The 25565-nt window shown below is 41.4% G+C and overlaps 1 protein-coding gene and 1 long non-coding RNA gene across 19 annotated transcripts in view; one reads left to right on the top strand and one right to left on the bottom strand.

The window, feature by feature from the left end:
* The window catches only part of MPP7 (MAGUK p55 scaffold protein 7), a 142791-nt gene extending 138979 nt beyond the window's left edge, over positions 1–3812 (top strand). For all 13 annotated transcript variants that reach the window (XM_031616079.2, XM_090143006.1, XM_090143007.1 and 10 more), the window contains 2 exons: positions 434–577; positions 2009–3812. In XM_031616079.2, the coding sequence (XP_031471939.2) occupies positions 434–577; positions 2009–2188 (324 nt within the window). In that variant the 3' untranslated portion in view covers positions 2189–3812. The remainder of the gene's footprint in view (positions 1–433; positions 578–2008) is intronic.
* A 519-nt stretch (positions 3813–4331) lies between these two features.
* Positions 4332–25549, bottom strand: LOC149917547 (uncharacterized). 6 transcript variants are annotated; one of them, XR_016467837.1, is made up of 4 exons: positions 25461–25549; positions 21402–21500; positions 14339–14409; positions 4413–4556 (listed from the first exon to the last, which is right to left on the bottom strand). It is a non-coding gene; the product is annotated as an uncharacterized LOC149917547 (long non-coding RNA). The 6 variants fall into 6 exon arrangements; XR_016467839.1 differs by lacking the exon at positions 4413–4556 and adding an exon at positions 12747–13005; XR_016467838.1 differs by lacking the exon at positions 14339–14409 and having other exon boundaries at positions 4332–4556.
* Between the last annotated feature and the right edge of the window lie 16 nt (positions 25550–25565).

Genomic DNA, 25565 nt, shown 5'->3' with positions numbered 1-25565 from the left:
CATAGGTAGGATCACTTCAGTCTCTCAGGAACAGTAATAGCAGGGAGTTGTTTAGTGAGTACACAGCTCTGAGGAGAAGAAACAGGTGACCTCCTGTGATTGTGGCATAGACTCTTGCACACACTGCTTTTCAGATGTTACTGCTAAAATGTGTAGAACTTTTCCACTCCTGCAGAACTCCCTGCCCCGCCTTCCATCCTCCTCCTGCCTTTGGGCACTACTTTACATTTGTGGAAACAAAGAGTTATCTTACCCTTCACATGAGAATTCTCCCTGTAGGAATCAGTGCTGGTCAACACAATGGGATGGCGGTAACTGAAAGACAGACTTCTAGAAGTGCATTGTAGGTTCAGTCTGGTTAGCAGAGGGTTTCTTTTACTACGGTAAATTCAATTGTGAAAAATAAGCTAATTAAAATTTTTCCTCTTATCAGACAGTGAAACACTTACGGACATACGAGTTTAAGCCCTTTGTTATATTTATAAAGCCTCCGCCACTTGACCGCTTGAGAGAGACTAGAAAAAATGCCAAGGTTATTTCAAGTAAAGATGATAGGGGAACCGCAAAGCCCTTTACAGTAAGTATATTTAGACATGGTAAAGTATGAGAACTTGTTAAGAGTTTGTATTGTTTTACCTTGGAAATAAAGATTATTGCTGAGTCTCTATCCATAGTACTTGTCAGGGCTTAGACTCAACCTACACATTATTTCTCAATTTCTGTCACCCTAAACTTGCTGTGATGTTCTCATTGTTAGCTGTGCTCATCGATATTCACATGTCCATGGTCCTCAGTGTGAGTTTATGTAATTGAAGAATGCTGAGGATTTCCTCTAAAAAAAAATCTGCATGTGGGCTTAGATGTTTCTATTTAAGCATATGAATTTCCTTGTATCTTTTCTATTTTTGAGTCTTAAATTTAGAGGAAACCTCAAACATCAAGCATCAGTTGAGAAAGAAATGCTGCCTTAATAAAAAGACTATATTTGTGGATAAGACACACAATTAAAAAATGTTACAGGGAAATGAATATTCTGAGAAAGAATGTGAAATATCTAAGGAAGCAAAAGGTACAAATGCTGCATCTTGTCAATAATCAGGGAAAAAATATCAGTCATTACCCATTAGTAACTTATTTACTTCCTGGAAGTACAATGAAAAAATATTTTAATTGAAGCTAAATGAAAGCCAACCGTGGTTACACTTTGTTATCTACACGTACTGTGTGTATGATTTTCCTGTACTCAGATATAAGTTGTTATTTAGGAATTGCTAGATTGTGTTTTTAAGCTGAGTCATGAACAGAGTCATGGGGATAGACAGTTTAGATAGAGCAGATCTAGATACATATTGCCTCTTTATTTTTGTGACTGTGTCTTTGTAGGATATGCTTTTGACATAGTTTGGAAATAATGTACTATAACAATACTTTCTGTTATATATAAAATGTAAGAGGAGTTCATTCTTAAGAGCAATCTTCTGGACATTGTTTAGTTACGACTGTTTTACTCATAGTTGTGTCATCAATTAAATTCCTAAGATTTCTTCCCTCCCCAAACATGAATAGAAGTGCACCCAACGAGGCCCAAGCAAGACTAACAAGGCACAGGAAGACAGCTCCAGCCAAGCTTTTAAAAGAAAAAGGCTGCCTCTAATATATCATGTGCTAATAGCAAGCTGAGACTTAAGTAATGAAACTTTAAAAGCATCATCGAAATAAACAGCTAGAAATGTTTTCCACTAGTGCTGCTAACAGAAGATGGCTCTGAAGTTGCCATGCAGTGACCAAGTGTGTTATTGCAAGGGGAAGAATGAAAGAATTGTCTGTTGAGCAAACTCTGCTTGTAAGGGTGTTCCCTGAGATTATCAGGAAGGGTAGTTTCTGTATTTTTTATTTTTTTAATAAAAAAGCCCAATTTCCACTTCCATAAGCAAGTAGTTTCACATTCACCACAGAATCAGGTGACGTGTTCCTGTGGACTGACTGTTCCCTGCACTGATCTCATTAGGAAGAAGATTTTCAAGAGATGATTAAGTCTGCCCAGGTGATGGAGAGTCAGTACGGCCACCTCTTCGATAAGGTGATCATCAATGATGACCTCGCAACAGCCTACAGTGAGCTTAAGGCAACCTTTGACAGACTGGAGACTGAGACCTTCTGGGTTCCCGTCAGCTGGTTGCACTCGTAGCGTTTCCCATACACAAGGCAGCCAGTGCATCCCGATCCAAATGTGTGCGTGGTTAGGCAATACTTAAGGGGCATTTTCTTGGGAGGAGGGCTTTCTAACTCTACCTGAGCAGCAAGTGCACTCTTCACATACCTGGCACTGGTCTTGTTTTCTGGTGTCTTCATCCTCCTGTTCACAATTTTGGGACAGTCATGTGGAACTGAAGTCTTACTAAGCTCAGTAAAGCGAGCAAATACTCATGTAACAAAACTGCCAAATGTCTCTCACTCGTACGTCCATTTCCAAGGTAAGCTTTTTTAATGGAGAGTCTGCAGAAGATAGTAATTAATACTAGAGATCAGCACTTTGGTGGTTGTAAGTCTAACTGCTCTCATAAAAAGCACATCAGCACTTGGAAGTTATTATCCCTTAAGTGCTTGAGAGAACTGAAATAGGCAAAAGTGACCAACGTTTTTATGGGAAAGACTTCCTATGCGCAGCAAGATAAGTGTTTTTACTGTTATAGATGTGAGCCTTGTCTTACATGTACAGAATGATTGCAGTATTCCTTTGCACTTACGTAGTCATGAAAAGAAAGATGTATTCAGTGGCTCAGTTGTGAAAATCCCTGCTGTGAGCATGCACAGATTGAAGGTATTTTCATGCATGCTTTGTGGCACAACAAAGAGAACTCACGGGAATATTTATTTAAATAGGGTTACTATGTATATAACTTCAAAGTCTTTAGGATTAATCTTCTGTAAAATGGGTGACAAAGCAGTATGAATAGCAACCAAGTAAAGAGTAAATTTTTTTTCCTTTAAATTGATATCAAGAATTTTTAGCATCCCTTAGAACAGTTTTCCCTTCAGAATTTTTCAAACAATTGGTGAGGATGCTGTGGAGACCTGGGAAGCAGTTGCAATAAGTCAGTTCTTTCCATTGTTTGGTATTTAGCAGTACTTGTTTTGATAGTGTAACAGATGTCTTGTCTCCATCCAAAAACAAATTAATGCTGTAGTCCTCATTATGAAAAAATCTCCGTCAGTGTTCCGATACCGATACAGTTGGAAACGTCATCTTGAATTTGATGTGGCAATGTAAGCATATGTATCATAGATGATGTATTTTAATATAGATAACTTGGTATTTTTCTTTCTTTACTACTAATATGCAGGAAATGAGTACATCTGTAAAGACCAAGTAACACCTGTGTGTTGTGTTGTGAATGTCTGTAGTAAAGAACGTGTATAGGAGCTTGTAAATTCAGATCGTCACATCTGTGGCATTCAAACAGGAAACAGTTATTTCATGTTAATCTGAAAAGAGAATATAGATGTCTTGTTTCAGGGAAAAAGAATTTAGTGAAACTTTATATATTTATGGAAGGGTTGAAAAGGGATGTTAAGTTTTTAAGTTTCTTGTCAATGTGTTCATTTATTAAACAGATTACGAAGACTGTAATTCGAAATACTGTCTCTGTAAATTGAGCTCAACATTCCATGTAAATATTTTATTTCAGTTTATGTGCTGATAAAGCCATCAGATTCCACAGTTTAATTCTAAATGCATATTTAATTTGTGGGTCACTGCACGTAGCTTAGAGTTGTGTAAAACAAATGAAATGCAAGCAACAGCAGCAAAATCCCTCTGAGTCTGGAAATGTTTATGTGGGAGTCACAGATGTACAGAATCTCAGTATGGTAAATGCTCTGTTTGAATCACTGTAATGTAACTTTTGACAAACTTTACCTTTTTTCAGGGGGAAATTTTTTTCTAACAATAATTGAGATTTGTTGATTAAGTTAATTGCATGCAGGTTATGTGGGTTGAGAAAATGTTTTCTATTATTTTTAATTACTGAAAACCAAACTGTTTTTTCTGAGGATTTGGAATTGGGTGCCTGCTTGCCTTTGCCTGCAAAGAACCGGGCACCCTTGTCACTTCTTCCAACCAACAGCTCGGAGAGGGGACTCTGCATCCCTTCATATCTGGCCATTTCCCACCTTACTGAGCAACTCAGCGCTGCTTCTGACCTGCAGTATATCAGAACATCAGTGTAGAATAGCACTCCCATAAGGGACCTGCTTTTCTCTTTAAGAAGAGGTGCTGGAATATTCTGCAAAGTCTCTGTCCAAGGCAGTCCTGCATGCTGTCTGTCTTGTCCTTTTGAAAAAGATTGCAGTTTCCATTCCTGGGTCGGTGCAGTCTCAGAGGACGTTCTGCAGCGCGCTGTGCTGGGCAGTCACGGGCAGCGCTGTGCTCTGCTGCCTTCATGGAGACACTGCTGCTGGTCCCTGGTGCAGCCCTGCAGGCGCTTTGGAGGCAGAGAGGCAGATGGCTGCTTGCCCTGTCTGTGGGCTGGGAGCCGAGTCCTGAGTTGTAACACCTGCAAAGGAAGGGAATCACAAAAACATAAATCCTGTGGAGCAAAACGTGCACACAGTGAGAGGTGGTGTTAGCTAAATCACTAGATTGCTCTTGAAAATCAATGTTATTGCAGCGGTTGCTTCCAAAAATAAAATAATAAAAAAAAAAAATAGAAGCCTCTGGGCTCTGCAAGGCAGGCAGGGATGATGTAAGTTCAAGGCAGAAAGATGTCTCAGCCCACCAGTTCTGACAGCACGGGACCTGCTCTGAACGCATGTGCCAAATTGTTCTTTTGGGGTTCCATGGGGAAAGCTATGTGCTTCTTTTGACTCTGAACACTTGGGAACGAAGATGACTCAAGGTGGTTTCAATATTCCACATATTCAAGTTGTGCTGTTTGGGCTTTTAGGGAACTGTGTGTTTTGACAGATGTTTTTGTTGTGTTCTAGCTGTTTGCCATAGTCAAAAAAAGGGTAGTATTTTTTCATCTTGTACCAAGCTCTGTACTTGAATTTGCCATCAGGTCATTGGTTGATGTCTTACCTGCATTCTGATCTTACCTTCTTTATGCAAAACAATAAATTATTGATATATCACAGCAGGTGTTTTCTTCTCCATTGTAATTTGCACCATAAAACATAGGAACTTAAAAATGTGCTGACTGTAAAAGAAAAATTGCCTAAGAAGTTATTTTGTAGGTCTCTATTACTGACTGTCACCCCCGAATTATCTTTAAGTGGGAGTATAAAGCAATCTAGATCAAAGACTGGAACACTTAATTTTTCATTTCTGTTGGTGAATTCTCCTTCAAAACCATCAGACCTTTTCCTGCACGTGCTCCACTAACCTGTTTGCTCTCCAAGGCGGGTGCCATGCAGGAGGTCAGGCAGACACTGTCATGCTTGCAAAGCGCATGGAGTGATGGCCGAGCAGTCGCCACGTGTGCTCCTGTGTGCTCACAGGTCATGGGGGAGGCTGTGCTCATTCCTACCACTTATGGAAGGTAATACTTCAACTAAGTTGCTTTTTTTACTGTGTTACATCTTTTCCAGGAAAGCCCAACACATGCTAGGATTAGAGAGAACTCTTTTAAGCCCCTTCTGGTTTGTTTCAGTACAGTATTCTGCATTTCCCACATGTATTTAGGTTCAGGTTTCTCCTGTGCATGCAGAATTCTTTCCTCAAAGCTAGTATTGATTTTTTGTGCATTGTTTTGAAGGATGAATCGTTTCTTCAGAGATTTACAATTAAAACTATAATCTGAGTGCATTTTTGCTAGTGTGGTTTCTACAATTGTTCCCCAGAGGAGTAAGAGTTTTCTGTGTATCAGTGTGTAGAATAACTTGTACTGGCAATTTACCTAAGATGCTCTCAAAGTCATTAAGTATTTATCATGTATTACCATGATCAATGTGTGTCAACAAGCATTCAACAGAAAAATGTCTGAAAGCAAAGTTAAAGGAGCACAGCATGCACTGGTTGTTTGAAAGTTCTAGCACATGCTAACGGCTGAAGGTTTCAGCAGAAGCATACACAACAACATTTGGAAACAGTTAAAGTCTGGTCTTAAATTTTGTCTTATTTTAAATGACGGTACAAATGAGAGCATTTGGAACTCCAGGCAGCTGGGTGCTTTTTCCCTCTTGGTGTCTTTGTCTGAAATACAAGTTGAATATTTGGAAGACTGCATGGAATGAGTTTGCATCTTGATAATAAAATACTGTACCATTTGGTGTAGCTGACATCCAACACTGTAACAAAGAGGGTGAACCATGATTATCTGCACTTTGTTTGGCATCTGTATTAGTGGGACGCTTATGTCTGTTTAAACAAACACTTAAAGATTTGTTGGCACAACGCAGCCAGCTACACATTTCAATACAAGAATAAATATCTTCAGAGTCCTCAAGAGGGTTTCAACAGCATAAAAATATTTGAAAACTTCTTGATAAGAAATAAAATTAAGTTACAATTTCTTTTATAACTATTCTTTTAGGAGTCATACTGATGTTAAGGAGTTGACTATGTTAAAGAAACAGAAGGCCTGCTATAATTTTCCTACGGTGAACTTAAATTTGTGGTTTAACAAAGATGTAACAAGTGTCTGATAGGATCACATTCAGACTTTGGGAAGCAGAGTTTGAGGGATTCACTGCATGTTTTAAAGGCAGCAGGTCTGTGGTATGGTAGAGAGAAGGTCTGGGAATGTTACAGATGAGGGCACCGTGCTGGGAACCATCTCTGTTTTGTCAGTCACTGGACTGGAGGAGTTTAGCAAGTAGGCTGCTAATGCTCTGTGGTTTCTATTCCCTCTTTGGTAGATATAAACAAGTGCCAGTAGATCTTTATTGGTAAGCAAAGCCAAAATCAGTTTGGAGGAATTGAAATGTAGTACCCAGAAGGAGTACTGTTGGTTGATGAGGCAGTGGCTGTTTTCTTCTCATTTTGTTAACTTTTACAGAAAGAGTACAGATGTGCAGCTTTAACAGAAACTCACCGAACTGTGCTTAACTGTAGCAATGGCATTCTGTTTTTCCTCACATCCATGTACAGATTGAGTTGAATAATCTCAGTAATTGATTCCTCCTTGGAAACAGTGAGCACCAACAGTTGGACGTTTTTGTCAGGGGACATTTTTTTATTTATCTTCCAGTGGACGCTGGCGGCGGTGTGTTTCTGAATCAAAGAGGTGAAAAGCTTGATCCAGGTGGAGAGCATATGAGCAGTGTTTTGTCCCATGGAGATACAACAGCTCTGGATTCATAAGAGCAGCGTGGGATGAAGCAGGCCACAAGCAATTTTACATTTATGCAGACAGTTCTGGCTATAGGAGTCCACGTTTAAGCAGTTGTATTTGTTGTGTTTGTGACCCCTGGATGTTTCACAATCCCCCACCCTCTCCTAGATACGCATTGATTGCCTGTTCTTAAAAAATGATGGCTTCCTGAATTGCAGCTGATGCTGGGAGTAGTCACCATGTTTCATGATCAAAAACTTCCACTTTTATGATGTGGAAATCACACAGATGGGAAGCGTGGGTTGAGACCACTCCACAGAGCCCTTCACTCTTCCTGAGAGCTTTGCTTACTGTGTATGGGTGATGCTTTCAATTAAACCTACTGTGATACAGCTTCCAGAGGCCTGCTTCCAAATGAAGACTGGCCTGTGTTAGGCACTGTATGAACGTGGGAACAAAAGGCAGGCCCTGGTTCAGTGAACTCACTAAAACACAGACAACCAATTCATGGGGGCCAGCAAGAGGCTTCAAAGTGATGCGGTGGATGCAGCCCTTCACCAAGATGGCTCCAGCGGCTGTATTAGTGCAACGGCGCAGGCAGGTGGGATCCAGCACCTCACAGAGAGTCAGAGGGCTGGGGGCTTCTGCAGGACTTCAGTGCTGACCACAGGCCAGGCATACTTGGGATGGCAAGGCTGTGGGCTGGGCTGGGGAGAAAGCTTGGCTGCATTTGTGTGGGCTGTGTTGGGCCAGGCTCCTTCAGAGCCACAGCTCTGGGCCAAGGCCACTTTCCATTGCTGGTGCAGATGAAGTCCCATTTGCAGCCCTGGCTGCTACAGGACTAAAGCACAACATTTTTTGTGCTTTTTTGTTTGTTTTTCTTGTTATTGAAGACTGGCCTGAACGTTTTGTTATTACCGGTGCTATCTGGATAGTATGAAAGAGCAGCCTCAGTTATTGGCCCTACTGGAGCATTACTCCAGATGTTTTTCTTTACGCAGCTGTTAAGCAGGAAGTAGAACCAAAACCAAAGATTGATTTGAACCATTGTTTTGTCAAAAAACAGAAATGAAACTGAATTATTATCTTCTTGTGACTTCATTGAATTCAGATCATCATTGGCCACAGCTGGATCCAACCCAAACTCGAAGCAAATCAACAAGCGCACAGACTTGCGCCGCATTTTTGAAGAGGTGAGACTTTGAGGGCCATGAGCCTGCATCTTGTAATGAGTGCAGCAAACACTGCCCCTATGCCAACATCAACTCAATTTTATTGTGTGTTGTGCATGTGTGCATACATATGCGTATGTGTGTATTTATCAAGAGCTGCAGTGTATACCAAATCACTCTGATGGAAAAGGCAGGTTTTCAAAAAACTGCTTATTGCTTAATTGGAAGATTAACAGAAGAAAGACATCTATTTGATAAAATACTGAGATTTCAGCAAATAGATCAGCAGTTCTACTCACTCAGGCCTTGCCCACATCCTAGGCAGCATAGATCTTTACATTTCAACTCCACTGTTTTTTCCCTATTTTGTGAAAGTCAAAAGAGCTTGATTGAATGCAGACTACAAACATGTTCGCTACAAACCTAGTTAAACATGAAATCTTGCTGGGATTAGTTTAATTGTTCTCTAAATAAAAAGGCAGCTTCATACATAGACCACAATTCTGTGCTTGCCAGATAGAGAAATGTGAAGCTGTCAGAAGATGCGGGATCTGTTGGTGTAGGAGTATCGCTGGGCTGCCTGTTGCCTTTCACATGATGCTGTGGTGTAAAACACCACCCCACAGGTTTCATTTTACAGCAAATAGTCTCTGTGGTGGCATCCTGTGGGAACAGAGGTATCAGATTCTATTTTCCCTTCAAACGTCCAACTAACATGTATAACCTCCTGAGCTGCACTCCCTGTTGCCATGGGCCAGGCTCAGGCCAGGGATGCTGCGGCCCTGGGCCAGGAGGGGAGTCAGGGAGCCATGGGCTGTGCCCATGTTCAGAAGTGCAGATATTGTTTCGGATAAGAGTTGAAAATAACTGAGTAAAAGAGGAAAATACTATTTCATTTTTAATCTTCTGAAGTTTATTTGACACTTCTAATTTTCATTCACTACTAATATGATTGCAGACTCTTCTGTTTTCCTTCTGGCTGCTTGAAGGCAAGAGTTATCTTAAGGAATTTATTCTTTGTATAAATGTCATCCCAAAAGTTCCCATCACCCAAAGCTACCAAACAAGTAAAGACATTTCTGCGACTTTTCAAGGATCAGGACCTGCCTTCTACAGTCAGCCCACTAGGTCCTGGGAAGTGCATGGTTGTGCCTGTGTTGCTGACTGGACAGCTGCGTCCTTAGCCCTGAGCTTCCTTCATGCTCATAAGCAGACTTTCTGTTGGAACTCCTGGGTTGCTCCCAGTGACAGCCACTTGTCTATCGACCTTGTTCTGATGGACAGTCGGCTGAACATGAGCCAGCAGTGTGCCCTGGTGGCCAAGAAGACCAATGGCATCCTGGCTTGTATCAGGAATGGTGTGGTGAGCAGGACTAGGGAAGTCATCCTGCTCCTGTACTCGGCATTGGTGAGGCCTCACCTTGAGTACTGTGTTCAGTTTTGGGCACCTCAGTACAAAAAGGACGTGGAGGTACTGAAGCAGGTCCAGAGAAGGGCAACGAGGCTAGTGAAGGGCTTGGAAAATCAGCCCTATGAGGAGAGGCTGAGGGAGCTGGGGCTGTTTAGTCTGGGGAAGAGGCGGCTGAGGGGAGACCTTATTGCTCTCTTCCAGTACCTGAAAGGTGCTTACAGTGAGAGCGGGGTAGGTCTCTTCTCACTGGTGACAGGTGACAAGACGAGGGGAAATGGCCTCAAGTTGCGGCAAGGTAAGTTTAGGTTGGACGTTAGGAAACACTTCTTTAGAGAAAGGGTGGTTAAACAATGGAATAGGCTCCCCGGGGAGGTGGTTGAGTCACCGTCCCTGGATGTGTTTAAGAGCCGTTTGGATGTGGTGCTTGGAGATATTTAGCAGAAGGTTGTTACAGTTAGGGTACTATGGTTAGGCTGCAGTTGGACTTGATGATCCTTGAGGTCCCTTCCAACCTGAGTAATTCTATGATTCTATGATTCTATCACAGCATCCATGGAAAACACATGAGGCCAGATTGTCCCTACATCTGAGATCTGTCATACTGAGCAAAGGGAGGCAACTGTGCTATGCTGCTCCCTGTGCAGCTCAGCTCCAGCAGTGGTTCCTTGGCTCAGGTTCACTGATGTCATGTAAAATCCTTATGGATCCTCACAGTTTCAGTGCTCAGAATTGATGAGTGTTCCTTCTCTTTCAGCATCTTGAGAATAACTTAGAAATTTTTTTTTCATGCTAATGCAACTCCCTCTCTTCCTGGTAAATTGCCTCATTTTGTGTTATTGGAAAGTGCTTAGTCTGAATTGCTTCACTGCTCATATCTAATGGCTGCTGCTGCTGCTTTCTGTATTAGGGGTGTGGGACAGGGATAAAATATCGGCAGATACCTGACACCACTTCAAGCCTTAAATGAGCGACAGTAGGAACTTCTCCTATAGCCGGGCTCATCTGCACCACTCAGAAACACAGGGCTGGTTATGCAGTTAACTGCAAAACGGAGAAGATGGCGGAGGATAACAAGAGCGGTGCTATTGAAGTAGGTTGGGAAGTTTCATTTTGATTTTAACAGAATCAGGATTTTACCTCTGGTCTTCCTGTGCCTGGGAAATGAGGAGTGATCTTCGCTTAGAAGCTGCTGTAATCTGTTGCCAGGCCTGGCTGATGTACTGCCCGGCTTTGTGCTTGCTGTGTGGTCGCTGTGATCACCGCCCACGATGGGCTGCAGCTGAAGGCTCCCCCGGGTGTAGGGACTGGCACTGGGGCCAGCAGCAATGATGGTCAATAGTTGGGTGAGCCAACAGATGTGGGAAGCTGCTTGGTTATTATCTTTGGATCACTTCCTGGCATTCAGTTGTGGGTGCCCCATCCCTGCAAGTGCTCAGAGCTGGGTTGGATGGGGCCCTGGACAGACTCATCTGGTGGGGGCAGCCCTGCTCATGGCAGGGGGTTGGAACTGGGTGGGCTTTAAGTTCCTTCCCAAGCTAAGCCATTCTATGATTAGAATCCGGGAGTGAATTTGAATTCAAATAAATCCTAATATGAAAACAATAATGAATTTGCTGACAAACCTATTGAGTCTTGTCTGCAGTACCCAGTGTAAATTGCAGGGTTGAGTTAAGTGGGCTGACATGCACTGTGCCGCTCAGCTCCTCCAGTGTCACATTTCCCTTACACCTATAATATGTTCCTGCCCTACCTTCTCAAATGCTCCCATGCACTCTCAGGACAGGCCGCAATTCATCCCCATCACTGAGCACCCTGCACAGAACTCTCCAAAACAGAATTTCAGAACAATTAACCTTAATTAACCTTAACCCTTAAGGATTTTCTTTTGTTGCTGTGCACACCTGCGAGCTGTTGGACACAAGTTGTGACCCCGGTGCTGTTGGCTGTTCCCTGTGAACGCACGCAGCACACTCTGCCCGCCGGCTGGGCTCAGCTCCAAGGGCACGGCACTGTAGAGTTCAACTTGTAAATCACGTATCTTGTTTTTTCGTTATATTTCTGCGTAATACTTTCCAAACTCTTTTTATTGTATTCCACAGTTAAAAAGCCACCTGGATATTCCTGCTCTCTTTTTTTTTGAAGCTATCTCTAAGCCTTTCTGCATGTTTTTGCAATGCGTAAGGCAGAGCCAGACGACAGCGGCTTCAGAAGACTTGTACAGCTGGTGGCTTTTTGATGATTTCATTTCACAACACTTTTGGAATAAACGTGGGTATTAACGAGAACAATGAGCAACATGTCAGCTGTACTAAATATAAGTGATCTGTTTCAGAGAAATATTAACACTTCTGTCAGTGCGGTTTCACCTGTGCATTATTCTGCTACAGAGGAGTAAAAACCAGAGCCCAACAGATGTATGGTAAGTACACAAGTGGGGTGAAGCAAGGAAATATCCTAAATCCTCTGCACGAGAACATTCTGTAAATGTTTTAAGGAGTAGCAGATAAGAATATATCCAGGTGTCCTTTGAGCCCTGCTGGCTGATTAAAGGGAGCAATGAGGAGCTGAAGTGACAGCACTGAGATCCATGAAGATGGACACATGTGGCTGGGATTACACAGAAGGAGCACAAAAGGAACAAACTCCTTATTCATGGAATGGCAGAGGACAGAGGCTGTGAATTCTTACAGCATTCTCCTAGTAGCAGTGGTTGTGGGGAATCTCCATAAATACCTTGTTACACAAGAAGTAAAATCTTATTTATCTAAAGTAAAACAGTCCCTGCTCTGCTCTGCTGAATGCAAAAGGAGAGAGACCGTGAGCTGACGGCACGCAGCACTCCTGCCAGCTCTCAGCAGCACTGAGGGTTGTCACCAACAGCAAAACGTGGAGTGCTCAGAGAGGGTAATCAGTTTTATGCATTTTTCAATTAATACGAAATGCTGCTTTCCCACTTTCACTGTGCAGCCCAAGCTTTGGAATGTCAAGAAATTATTTGACATTTACAAGAGACTGCAGGCACTCATACAAATCATTTTTATCCATTTATCCATCGTAGCCACCACGCAGAGTGAATAGTTGGCTCTGTGCAATTAGTCTCCACGCTCTCTGACGATTTCGCCACAGATTATCAGGAATTCTATTAATACTGCAAGGTGGAAGCACTGTTCACCAAGTCTGTTATTTTACTTCTGAAAATACATCTCATTTCTTATAAATCTGATATAAATAGGCCAGCTGACAAGCATCCCAGAAGAACAGAATATACTCAGAATACCGAGATCTGAACTGACGTATTTTTGGCCAAAAAAAAAGTTATCCAGGCTGTATTTGTCTGAAAGTTTAAAAATAGGAGCCTTTGTCATCTGTGGCAGGAGAGGCCAGGTTGAGCCATGATTGATGACACTCGAAAGAACACTGTAAGCTTAGAGAATGACATCAGAATCATCAGAATTTAGGGAGATTTAGAGCGTTCCCCGAAGCCAGGGTGCTGGGATTCTGGACGAGACGCTGCGGATGATACACAGCGTGCTGCCAGACAGCAGCTGTACAGAAGCCAGGAGCCACGGTGCTTTCAGATTACATTTATAAATGATTGGTATAATTTGTTTCAGAAACATCCACTTTTAGTTAAATGTGTGTTCCGAACCGTTTGCAGCATTTTGGATTTGCTGCAAGCCTTGTTTTCCCATCATAGCAGCCCATCGCTCCCTGACCTCTCGCAGACGCCCGCTTACACTCCATGGTTCGCAGTCAGACTGCAGCACGTGTGTGTTAGAAGTATTCCTCCCAGCTCCCAGGCTAAACCCAAGCTGTCTGTTAGCCTGCTAACAGGGGAGTAACAGAGCAGAGAAGGTGCATGGATTGTGCTGTCTGCATATAACCCTAAAATGGCACCGTGCTGCCTGGGCTCTCTGTGATGGAATGGCTGAGCAGAGCATGTGCTGTACAGAGCAGTGAACCCCTTTGGAAATTTTGCACTTTTCTCCTTTGATTTCCTACCTATGGCAATTCTTTTCTCTTTAGTGTAATTTTAGTGAAAATGAATATAGTTACTGTAAGTGCACAATGCTACTTCAGATTCATTTAGACCTGTTTTGCTCTGAAATAGCTTTTAAGTGCAAAGAAAGCATACTGTGTGTCCTATTTCCAAGAAATACATTTGTACTTATTACAGTTAGAAGCGGCATCTTTTTGTTACTAAAAATGATAAGTATTATTAAGAAAGGAGTTGTGGAGCTGCTCAGCTCCATGTCTCTGACAGTGCTTTGTGCAAAATCAGCTTTCACACTATGATGAGTTTGTTCCAGGAAAAGATAATTGTGCAAGCTACTCCGCAAGTAAAGCTTGCTTTTTTGCTGCTTTTTTGCACATGGCTCTACCAGTAGCTGCCATTAAGCTGTGCACACTGTGCTCATTCCTGCTCTGAGGAGCCACACAGTGCATGGACTAAAGCCAGTAATTACCCATGTAGTTCTCACCTGTGGTGCTGTCTCTGTGGAGCTCCAAGCCCAGGAAGGAACCACGGGAGGACCTCCTGTGCACCATGCTCCTGCCAGGAGAAAAGGCAGCAAAAGGGGAGAGGATGCCAGGGGGGCTGTGAGCGGTGAGGGAGAAGGAAATGTCTCAAACTTGTCCTTCCTTGTACCAAAAACTAGAACAGCAAATGTCAGGCTAAATACAGAGAGAGCATTTGTGAGCAACGCTGTTTAAGATACTTCTGCTAACCTGAGGATTGGGAACGTTGCTGTTCAGCACGTGTCTGGCCTTGCAGCATGTCACTTTTTTAAGCTTTCAAATGGAGATATTATATCACAGTCCCAACACTCATTGACGCCATTAATGAATCAGTACTGTGAGTACATGTCTATTTTTACTGCCTTTATGCAAAGCAATTGTTAGGGATTCAATGGATGCTATGTATTTCCCCCCCCCCAGTCTTAACACTGTACAGCAGGAAGAGAATACTAAAAATACTGCACTGCTCTGCTGGTGAAAGTTGAAAAAGATACATCAGACACTTTACTGAAAATACGTCTAGAAGTGATGCATGACCCTTCTGTTTACTCTCAAAATAAAACAGGATGGTTTATGTAATGATGTGATCTATCTCATAGATCACAAATTAAAGGAAAAATGTATAGAAGTTATATACACAGCTAGCCGTATATCAAGAGGAGAAAGAAAAAAAAGCCACAGATTTCATGCAAAGAAAATAAGATGAGACCAGGAAAGCATACAACTTTGCAGATTTCTGTTGTATAAATATCTTTGTCAGCTTAAATACACTTTGTCTGTCACTCCTCTATCTTACATGCTCTAATCAAATGCCACGGAGAATTATGATTTCTTATAAACACGCCATTTATTTACTTTGTTTACCATATTTTATCAGAAATTTTTTCTGTCCCCCCATTAGATAATCATAGCTTTGTGAAACATTACATTTGGAAGCGTCTGTTCCATGTAAGTAGAAGAGTCATAGAATCCTTAAGGATTTTTAAGAAAAAGACCTCTCAGACCACCTAGTCCAGTGCCAGCCCATCCCCTCCATGCCCAGTGACCACATCTCTCAGTGCCACATCTACACGCTTCTTAAACACCCCTGGTGAAGGTGACCACCACCTCCCTGGGCAGCCCACTCCAAAAGAGGAAAGAGAGGCAGCCTGTTTCAACAGAGGTGCACTCAGTTCCACCATAGGCATTAGTTACGTCAGTGACCAGAAAACTGCATGAGTTTTTTCTTGCAGTCCTTGTGATCATATACTGAAATGGAAAAACTTTTATTTGTTTCCTTCATTTTGTTTACTTGAGATGCAGCCTGTGTTTTTGTTGGAGCACAGAGCCACATACTCAGGATGCTCTCAAGGAACCAAAGACGAAGTTCAGGCAATCCAAATCCACAAAAGCAATTCAGAAAACCTCTGCTTGACTGACTGTAAAACCTGAATTCCCTCAGCTCCATCACTTTGGTCCGGTCAATCTGCTGAGTGCCAGTGCTTCTGTTTCTCTGAACTACCAGCTCCAGCTTCTTCTAAGCCTCCGGAAGGACAGACCTGCAGGTGTTTCCTTTACACCATGTGCTCTGGCATCTTCCAGGCCATCTCTCAGTGGTCTCTGGGACCCAGCGGGGCTTTCCAAGGAAGCCACAAGCCGTGAAGCATTCAGGTTCCTGTATAACCCAGAGCCATGACTTCACTGTCCTCAGCTCCAGTCTGCTTTGTAGGCACGTTGCAGTCACTTCATCAGAAAGTAGCATAATATTTTGAGATACATCTATATACTCGGTCTCAAGTGCAAAATACGAATTTAACCAAAATGTGGAGAAGGAAGAATGGCCACATTGTCCATGCTCTTATCCATATGTCAGACAGCAATAAGTGCATTCCACTTCCAGATAGAATAAAAAATGCTGAACTTCAGTGTGAAGCCTAAACACAAAGAGATAGATAGAAATCTTTTTTTTTCCCCTGAAGATCACACTAGTCCCTCACCACTTGGAGTACTTAATTCCAGTTTTGCTTACTTTAAGCTGAATGGAAGTTTTGTACCAAATTAGGGCAGCTGAGTCCTTCCATACAGAGAAGTACTGAGCTCACTGGATAATCTTCTGTAGTGTTGCCAAACCATACAGCAATCATACTGAGGATATGGATGGAAGAAAGGGTGCTCTGCACAATAATTCTGTAGCGGAATCACCACTGATTACAGAGAGGATACTTTATGGGTAGTGGTAAATTATGAGGTTTCTCTGGTGAGTGAGAACATTGATTTACATGAGTAATGCAAAGACTTGCATGTAAGCTGAACTCAGAGTTTCGCTGTCAGCCCTAACACATCTATTTATACCACAGATTTGTGCTTAGCCACTTATATTTAATTACAATCAGTTGTGCTGCCTCCATTTTCTGTGTTTACTCAGAGAATCACATTCCTGAGGTCAAATGCAATGACATTTACGCTGTAGGTATTTGAAGACGTGCTTTGCTCAACATTATGCACGTATTGAGGACAGATTTTCTTTCTGGAGAAGAAAAGATGAGTACAGTTCATCAATCCTTCCCTACCTGAACACTTTTTACACACACCAACGTCACTCAAGGCACACCTGTGCTACACAGTGCAGTGCTGAGCAGAGATCACCAGAGCAGCTCAGGAGGAGCCAGCCTGGGCAAAGAGAGCAGCTTCACCACATCGCTTAGTGCCGCACTCTGTCTCATTTACTCCATTTCTTAGCAGAGTAAATCAGCTTTGGCAAAGCACTGCACAAATAGGCTAGCCTGCTTCCAGGGCGTGAGCAAGCTCTGGCACCAAGCTCTGCACTGTACTCCCTGTGCAGTACAGCATATCCAGCAAGGGATACAAAGGACTGCTGGCATAAAAAAATTCGCAGATTGGAGTTCTCAAATTCTGTTCTGTGCTTACCTATTTAATGGCACAGAACTTTTTTTAGCATTTAAACACCACTGCTTCTAATGTAGTGGTGCTTACTAACAAAAGTATTGAAAAAACACAATGTTGTAGAATCGATCACTCCAGCACAGCATTTTGTGCTTACACAATTAAAAATACTTCTATCTCCTTAAATGACAGCTGATCACAAGAATTCTTCAGGACCTTCAGCCTAACTGCTTTTGATCCTGACATACAATGACCATCCTTACTTCCAGGCATCCATATAATCTGGAAGGAGCGGTCCTTGAGAGCAGCCCTGTGGAGAAGGACCTGGTGGTCTTGATAAATGAAAAACTTAATATGAGCCAGCAGTGTGCCCTTGCAGCTCGGAAGACAAATGGGCTCCACCAAAAGAGGGGTGGCCAGCAGGGACAGGGAGGTGATTGTTCCCCTCTACTCTGCTCTTGTGAGGCCCCATCTGGAATACTGCGTCCAAGTGTGGAGCCCCCAGTACAAAAAAGACAGGGAGCTGTTGGAGAGGGTCCAGAGGAGGGCCACTAAGATGGTCAGGGGACTCGAGCACCTCCCCTATGAAGACAGGCTGAGAGAGCTGGGCTTGTTCACCCTAGAGAAAAGAAGGCTGCGGGGTGACCTCATTGCAGCATTTCAATACCTAAAGGGAGCCTACAGAGGGGAGGGGAACCAACTCTTTGAAAGGGTAGATAACTGTAGGACGAGGGGAAATGGTTTTAAGTTGAGGGAGGGGAGATTTTGGTTGGACGTCATGGGAAATTCTTTACAGAGAGAGTGGTGAGGTGCTGGAACAGGCTGCCCAGAGAGGTTGTGGATGCCCCGTCCCTGGAGGTGTTCAAGGCCAGATTGGATGGGGCCCTGGGCAGCCTGGTCTAGTATTAAATGAGGAGATTGGTGGCCCTGCCTGTGGCAGGGGTGTTGGAGATTCATGATCTTTGAATGATTTCAACCGTAGCCATTCTGTGATTCTGTGATTCCAGTGCAAAAGCCTTTACCAAAACCATAATGAATCACAAACCTTTTACACTGAAACTTCAGCCAAGAAATTTAATTAATATAACTACATTCTCTTTCAGAAAGTCACAGGTATGAGATAATTTGAAAGTCTGTCAAAATCAAGTTAAACTGTTTGCAGTCTGACCGTATTGCTGATGGGACAAATTTTCACCCCACAAAATCCACGGATGCTGATGGCAGTGGGAACAGATACTAAAGCCTTGCCCTGTAGGATTTTCCAGCAGGGCTGGAATCCCTTTCCAAACCTGAGCAGTGATTTCAAACCACCCCATAAAACAGTCCTGGCATCACAATCGGCGACCTTTACAATACAACAGCAATAGATGCTAGCTTGATATTCCAGGAAAAATGATGCTCAAAATATTCAGTACTGCTACTTCCAACGCCAAGCAAAGCCCATGTGCTGGCATTTTGAAAAAACGGCAGTTTCATCCCCTAAATTTCACAGCCCTAGTTGAAAGCTTGCTGGAAATCCACAACTTTTAAAGAAAAAAAAACACCATGAAATGTTCATTTATGGATAAACTGGATGTAAAAAGAATAGAGGGCTTTGAAAAATATCTCTGCTTGAACTAAAAAAATAAATGAAGATGTAACAACTAGACACAACTTTTACTATAATAAACAAACAAAATATGAGAGAGCTTCAGATCCTCTAAAACAACCGTAATGACTATAAATTTCAACTAAAACGCTTGATTTTCTGCAGTTATTACAAGAAGTAGTGGAAAAAAAGCAGAGGAGTAAATGTACCCATATGGAGGACTCTAATATCCATGGCACAGATCTTGAGAATAATACCAGAAAATTGGCTGAATTAACTGTATCAGAATGTACACTATGCAAGAAGACATGTATATGTAACACGCAGTTCTGTTTTTCTCAGTAAAAATAATTTTGATAAAAAGAAAAATTTCCTCCCCAGTTTGAACTTATACTGGAAATGGGTTTGGAATGGAGTTACTCCCACCCATATAATGTGTATTTTTCATCTTCACATTGACTGAAGATGTCAGTATCGTGAAATATAATCTGTGGACTTGGTAGAGGGTTGGTTTTATTTTGTTTTGTTCAGTAGCTTGCATAACACAACCACAATGAAGCAGAAACTGAGATAAACTATTTTTCTACCAGGCGCTGCATTAACGCTCAACCTCGCAACATCCAGCTTCAGCTCCACATTAACTTTACAGCCAGTTGCTGCTCAAACCCTGTAGCAATTTGGCTTTATTCTGACCTGCACTTCTCTCACCATTTCACATTTTCCCATATAATATTACCATACCACCATAAATGATAGAAGCAGTCTCTTCAAAACCTGTGATTGCTTCAAGGTGCTTGAATTTCTGCCTTCCAATGACCTACAAAGAGGGGAAAGAGCCCCGATGTCTTTTCTTGGCCTTTTTTTCTGATTGTACAATGGGAAAAATGATTTGGAGTTTTTATCTTTTTATTTTTATGTTACTTTCATATGAAGTATGCAGGGAATTATCCAGAACAGTAATTCTGCACTGGTGGTTGCTTAGAGAGTGAAATGGGACTATCATGGTGGTAACTGCAAGATGAACACCTGGAAAGAATTTTAAATTCCCTCTTTTTAAAATAAGATTATGTAGTGTAGTGTCTTCTGCATGTTTGTATCAGCGCTTCATGTGAGAAAATGGTCTTTTATGAAACAGCCAAACTCTCTTTCCTGATTAACACCGCCAAGTTAAAGCCCAAAATACTTTCCACCAATACTTCTCATTTTTCCTCTAGGAAAAGAAATCCATAAATGGAGATTACTTATGACATACTATTTCTAATTTTAAAACAATCCCCCTTTCACACTCTCGCCCTAAAACAAACAGCCCAATCCTTTCTCATTTTTCTCCCTTGAAAAAGGCGAGAATTTTTAAAACCCAGCAGGAAAGCAAAAGGCATCTGGACATGTCAGTAGCATTCACTTGCAAAGGATTATGTCTGAAAGCAGAAAACACCCTTCAATCACAGCATGAGACACACTGGTGTGCAGCACTACTCTTATTATCAAGTTATTTCCAACGTCCAGAACCACAGCCTAAACACAGTAACTAATAAACAGAGATAGCAATTTTGTTTCCTGCATTCTAAACTTACTCCCCGATTTCTGTTTTACTGAGCAGACAGCCAGAACCTTTGGAAGCTGCCAAAGTGAGAAAGGGTTCTAGAAGCCCTCAGTAGGGTGTTTGATTTGGGGGGTTACTGCTCAGCACAGGCTGCTCGGAAAAACATTCTGATTCACTTTTTGTAATTGAATCTCTATTGCTTTGGGGAAAAGTATCACTGTTGAAGTTCCATTCATCTTTATAAAAGAAATTAAAAACTCTGATTGACACTGGAGCCTTAAAAGATTTCTGTATCTTTCTGATACAGAAACCCTACTCATTTTTTAGTTATACTTCAACTAACGGGCAAGTTTTAAAAAATCTTGGATAGTTTATATGAATATGTGTTGCCACGCTATTAAAGTCAAAATAATTAAGTAGCTCTAGCAAAAGTACTTCATATAAACATCAGAATGCAAAGATACCCCTTCTATCTGGAAAAATATGTATACAAGAAAAGAAGAAAAAACTGAAGTGTGGAAGAATAAGTGAGAAATGTAGAGAGAATCGGCCATTAATCTTTTCTCTGTATAAAGGGCTGCACTGCTACACAAAGAAGTGAAGGCGCCATATGGAGCCAATACTTCAGTGACTCTTTCTCTACAATCAGCATTTTACAATAAGTTACAATTGAGATATATAATCACATAACTGTGTTCCAGAATATCTTTCTCCAAAGCTTTTCTCACAGTTGTTACACATTCACACATTCTAATAGCAGAAATGTCAAGATGAAATATTACGTGAAGAGGATATAGTGTGATAGTGTAGAAATTTAACAGAAAAATCATTCAATGTAATAATTCCCCAGTAAAGTACTACTAATTCAGAAAAAAAAAAAAGACTGGGTTTCATTGAAAAGATACCTCAGCATGTTGAGGTTTGTGACAGCCTGAACTATGTCTTGCTCTGATGCTACAAAGAAAATAGATGAAGGAATTTACTATGTGTTAAAAAATCACAGTGTTCTTACCTGATACTCCAACTGTTGTTATGACAGACCAAGTCATTTGGTTGTTAAACAGGACTGGGCTTTTCTCCTCCAAATTATACTCAAAAATACTCAAAAGACCTGGGCAAACAGAAATGAACAAAATAAGAGAAGAAACAACTATCTAAAAATAGATGGAAGCACAGACTAGTAAGTAAGTTCATCTTCTGAAACATTATATTCTTTACTGATAAAAAAACCCTATTAAATCATGTTCAATCTTGGACTGTACACCACGATTCCCATCTGGAAGCCATGTCTAAAAAAGAACAGCAGCATCTCTGTTATTGTCATTGTTGGGAAAAGAACTACCCAGAAACTCATCCAGAACTTCTTAACCAAAATATTTTCTTGCTTCATTTTTCTTGAAGACTGTTGAAGTAACCATCTCTTTGCCGGACACCCATGCACAGAGTACTGTATCTTTTTGTTTCCTGCACTAACTCCCACTTGAAACATTGACTTTTTACGATTTTCTTTAATTGCAAAAGCCAAGAAGCTATATTGAACAGTGTCCAATGTTTAATAAAGCTCACTTGACATCATTTGGCCTTTCTGAAGCACGTAAATACGTAGAAAACAAGAGGTAAGCTGATGATCACAACACAGAAATCAGAGACTCGGTGAAAAATGAGTAGTCATTTGCTTTCAAAGGATAGGTTTTAAGCATGCTTTTTTATGAAAAGGAATGTTGAAAGAAAAGATATCAACAGACTCATCACGTCCTCTCTCTTTTCGCATTCTCTGAGAGCTCTCAAGCTGAAACCCTGCCATTCTGCAAAGCACTACTTTAAAAAGATGTAACAACAGATTGCAAAAAATTAAGCTGCATTAAAAATGTTCATTAACAACTCTAGGCACCTAAGTATTGCCTTTATACACATACAAAACAAAGTAAATGCAACAGAACTAGATCTTTTTATTTCCTGTTCATTTACCTCTTCACCAAAACAGCAGAACTTTTGTTTGTTCTGTGAATGCCAAAAATATGTAAATAGTTGCAAGAGCAAGTTAATGAGCAACCAACCGAATCTGACAAATACGAACTCATTTTCTCCCGATTTTTAACTTGTCTGATAAAGGGCCTGTGAATAGCTAAACTGCTATTTAAAGGAATGAATAGATGATATTATTCACCTTGAATGGCCTTTTTTATTTTATATAAGCTTCCACAACAGTTTTTTACAACTTGTGTTACTGTTCTACTTTAAAAGTATTCCACTGAAATGTGAGGAAAAAATACACGAGCAAAACTGCATACACACTCTGGCTGCAACTCTGAGACTGTAAAAAATTTTCCAACAGCCTTTCTCTCCATGTTAACAAATTCTTCATATTCCCCGTTTCTTTGTGCCAGTAACTAATGATCTCATCTTTGACTAAGCTCAGGCAAACATTTCACCTACTGTTTTATCTTTTACATTAAGAATGGTGCAAATGACTACACATTTTTCACCGAGTCTCTCATTTCTGCATTTTCAAGTCATCACTTTCACAGCTCTTACAAAATTGCTCAAAACTTGAGCTCTTAGACAAAGCTTTCTAAGATAGCTGTTCTTATTCTTTTGCTAAGAGTACTGATAAATGAAAGCTGCTAAAAGCAAAAAGTGGTAATAAATAATAATATCCTTCAGTCTAGCTAAAGTGAGAGAGTTCCTAAGTGCTTATATTTTTGCGACAGCTAATATAAGAAGGCACGACTTCTTGTCATCCACCAAAACAAGCCTGAACACAACCAAGGAAATCACCCAGGGCTTCATTACCAGCAAAATAACAGCAGCAATGACTTGTTACAGCCAACTTACATCTGATGATACGCAAAAGACTACAGTGCACAGAAACCGAGAGCAGGAACAGAAATAGCTGCTATCACAAAGGGAGTGAATGAAGAGTTTTGGCACTGAAGACAGTATGCTGTATTTTCTTTCCTTTACAAATGGAATTAGATGTTGTAAGGCCAAACTGCTATATTTTGCTTAAAACCTATGGAAAGCTACTAACTCACCAGCTGCACATAAAAGTAAGGGAAAAACAATTTTTTGTATAATTCAACTTCAAGACAACAACAACCACAAATGTGACCTCAAAAACAAATGCAACACAATGTAGAAGTTGAGGAACTCCAAAAGAGATAAAGACAATCAATTGCATTGTAAAGGGTCCTGGTAAAATAGTATTAGAAATACTGCCACAGCTACTTAAGAAAAGTAACTTCATACTGAAACTGGCAAATAAGGGATACTAAGATAAATGAAATGAATAAATTGCAAGCAGGGACTAGAAGAGCTAAACTTGTTTAGTCTACTAAAGTGAAGTCTAAGAAAAAAATCTCCAGTTCAAACTGTGTGTAAAAACTAAGCAGGAAGAATAGCTGTTGAAAATACGGTAAAGGTGCAAAACCAAATAAACACAAACTAATCACATAAGATTAGAAACTGAATCAGAAGAGTAGTCTTCAGAAGTGTTAGAATCTCAGCAGTCTTCCTATGAGAACAGCTGAGCTACCAAGAAACAAAGGGCAGAAGTACCTCCAACTTCTACACCATCCGTAGCCCACTAATGTCTATTCCCAGACTCCTCACTGCTGGCTCACTGGACATGTTCTGCATGTTCATTTTTCAACTTATCTGCCCCCACAGGAAGTTCCATTGGTAACAAAGCCAAGTTCCTTTTATGGTCAGTGGAGATGCATGCTCTGTCAGGGCAAAACATGCCATTTATCTTAGCCACTGAAATATCTTCCTTTCTCACTATTCAGTAGAACAGAGTGATCTCATTTAAGAATTCTATTTCTTACTCCACCGACTTCTTGCTTAAAATACTTAGCTCTGTGTGAAAACTCACTGTCTTCACTCCTCACCACCCATGGTACAACATGCTTTTATTCCCTTTCATGTTTTGCTGTTTGCACCTTCTGCCTACCGATTTCAACATTTAAATGGTCATTATTTCAGTAAAAAGAAGAGGTGTAATCCATTCTGCAAGTGCCTTCATCAATACTGTTCAAAAAAGGAAAAATAATAATAATTGTGTTAAGTCCTAAGCCAGGCTTTTTACTAAAAACGCTCTTTCATTTTCACCTAATCAAAGGATCCATTTTCCGTCTTCTCAATCTTATGCAGCAAAGCAAGAAGAGCCAATGCTATTCTTAAGTCATTATTGTGCAGACTGCATGTACTCATCTGTAGTTATTGCTGGAAAGGTTCGGTAAGTAAAATGCGTATGGACAATCATCTCGATGAAAAAATGCATTAATCCCACACTGTTATTCTTTGAGCTACATCCCCCATACATTTCCTGACCTTCCTCATTATTAGCGGTTTCCTACCCAGCTGAGTTCTCAGTTGGTAAAATAACTCTTGGCAGCATTAACTCTATGTTGTTGGGACAGCTGGGTTCTTCTGCTAGACCGCCCTAGAAGGGATTGTTTTCCTATGCCTTTGGAAGGAGATGCACATCAGTAAGGTGAATGCAGCTTGCTAGCCTCAGCCAGGATGCCCCCGTAACCGTTCCTCCTGGGTTGAAGCTGGCTGTCACCGCACAGCGGCATTTTGGCCTCACGCCTGGGGGAACAGCACTGCTTTCCTCTCTGTGCCTGGGCTGCTACATTTGGATATTTATCATTTTGCCCTTAATATGTGGGGAGGACTTTATTCATTGGCATGGCTTACCCTCATTTCCTTTGCTTCTTTCAAGAAGCACTAATTTCACCTTATATTTTCTTTGATAAAAGAACATTTCAAGCATAATCTGTCACGCTGGCTCAAGAAATAAAAACGGTCCATGTTAACCTTATGAATTAAGGCTGTTTCCTTGTAATGACCAAAAGCCAGTGAAAGGTTTGAGTAATACTGGCTCGACTTCAACCTACAAAGCAGTCAGTGGTCTTCCTTTTAACGCTGGTGTGAAGCAGCTTTGACCAACTGAATGATTTCATTTAATTCCACGCCAAAAACAGATTCGTGCTTTCACTATTTTGCATACAGACCTACATGCACAGCTTCTCCCGCTCTACGCTGGGAAATTCCCCGCCCTTTTTACCTCAGCTTCCCTCAGCATCCCCACCGCTGCCCGTCGGGGCGCCCGCAGTGCAGCACGGCGCTCGGGCAGCGCCGCTTGCCCTCGGCCCCTCCCGCCCCTGCCCGG

The sequence above is a fragment of the Phasianus colchicus genome, chromosome 6 (genome assembly GCF_987193195.1).
Source record: "Phasianus colchicus chromosome 6, bPhaCol1.hap1.1, whole genome shotgun sequence".
In the NCBI taxonomy this organism is placed as follows: domain Eukaryota; kingdom Metazoa; phylum Chordata; class Aves; order Galliformes; family Phasianidae; genus Phasianus; species Phasianus colchicus.
Note: the sequence above shows the minus strand (reverse complement) of the source record. Positions and strands in the feature narration are given on the sequence as shown.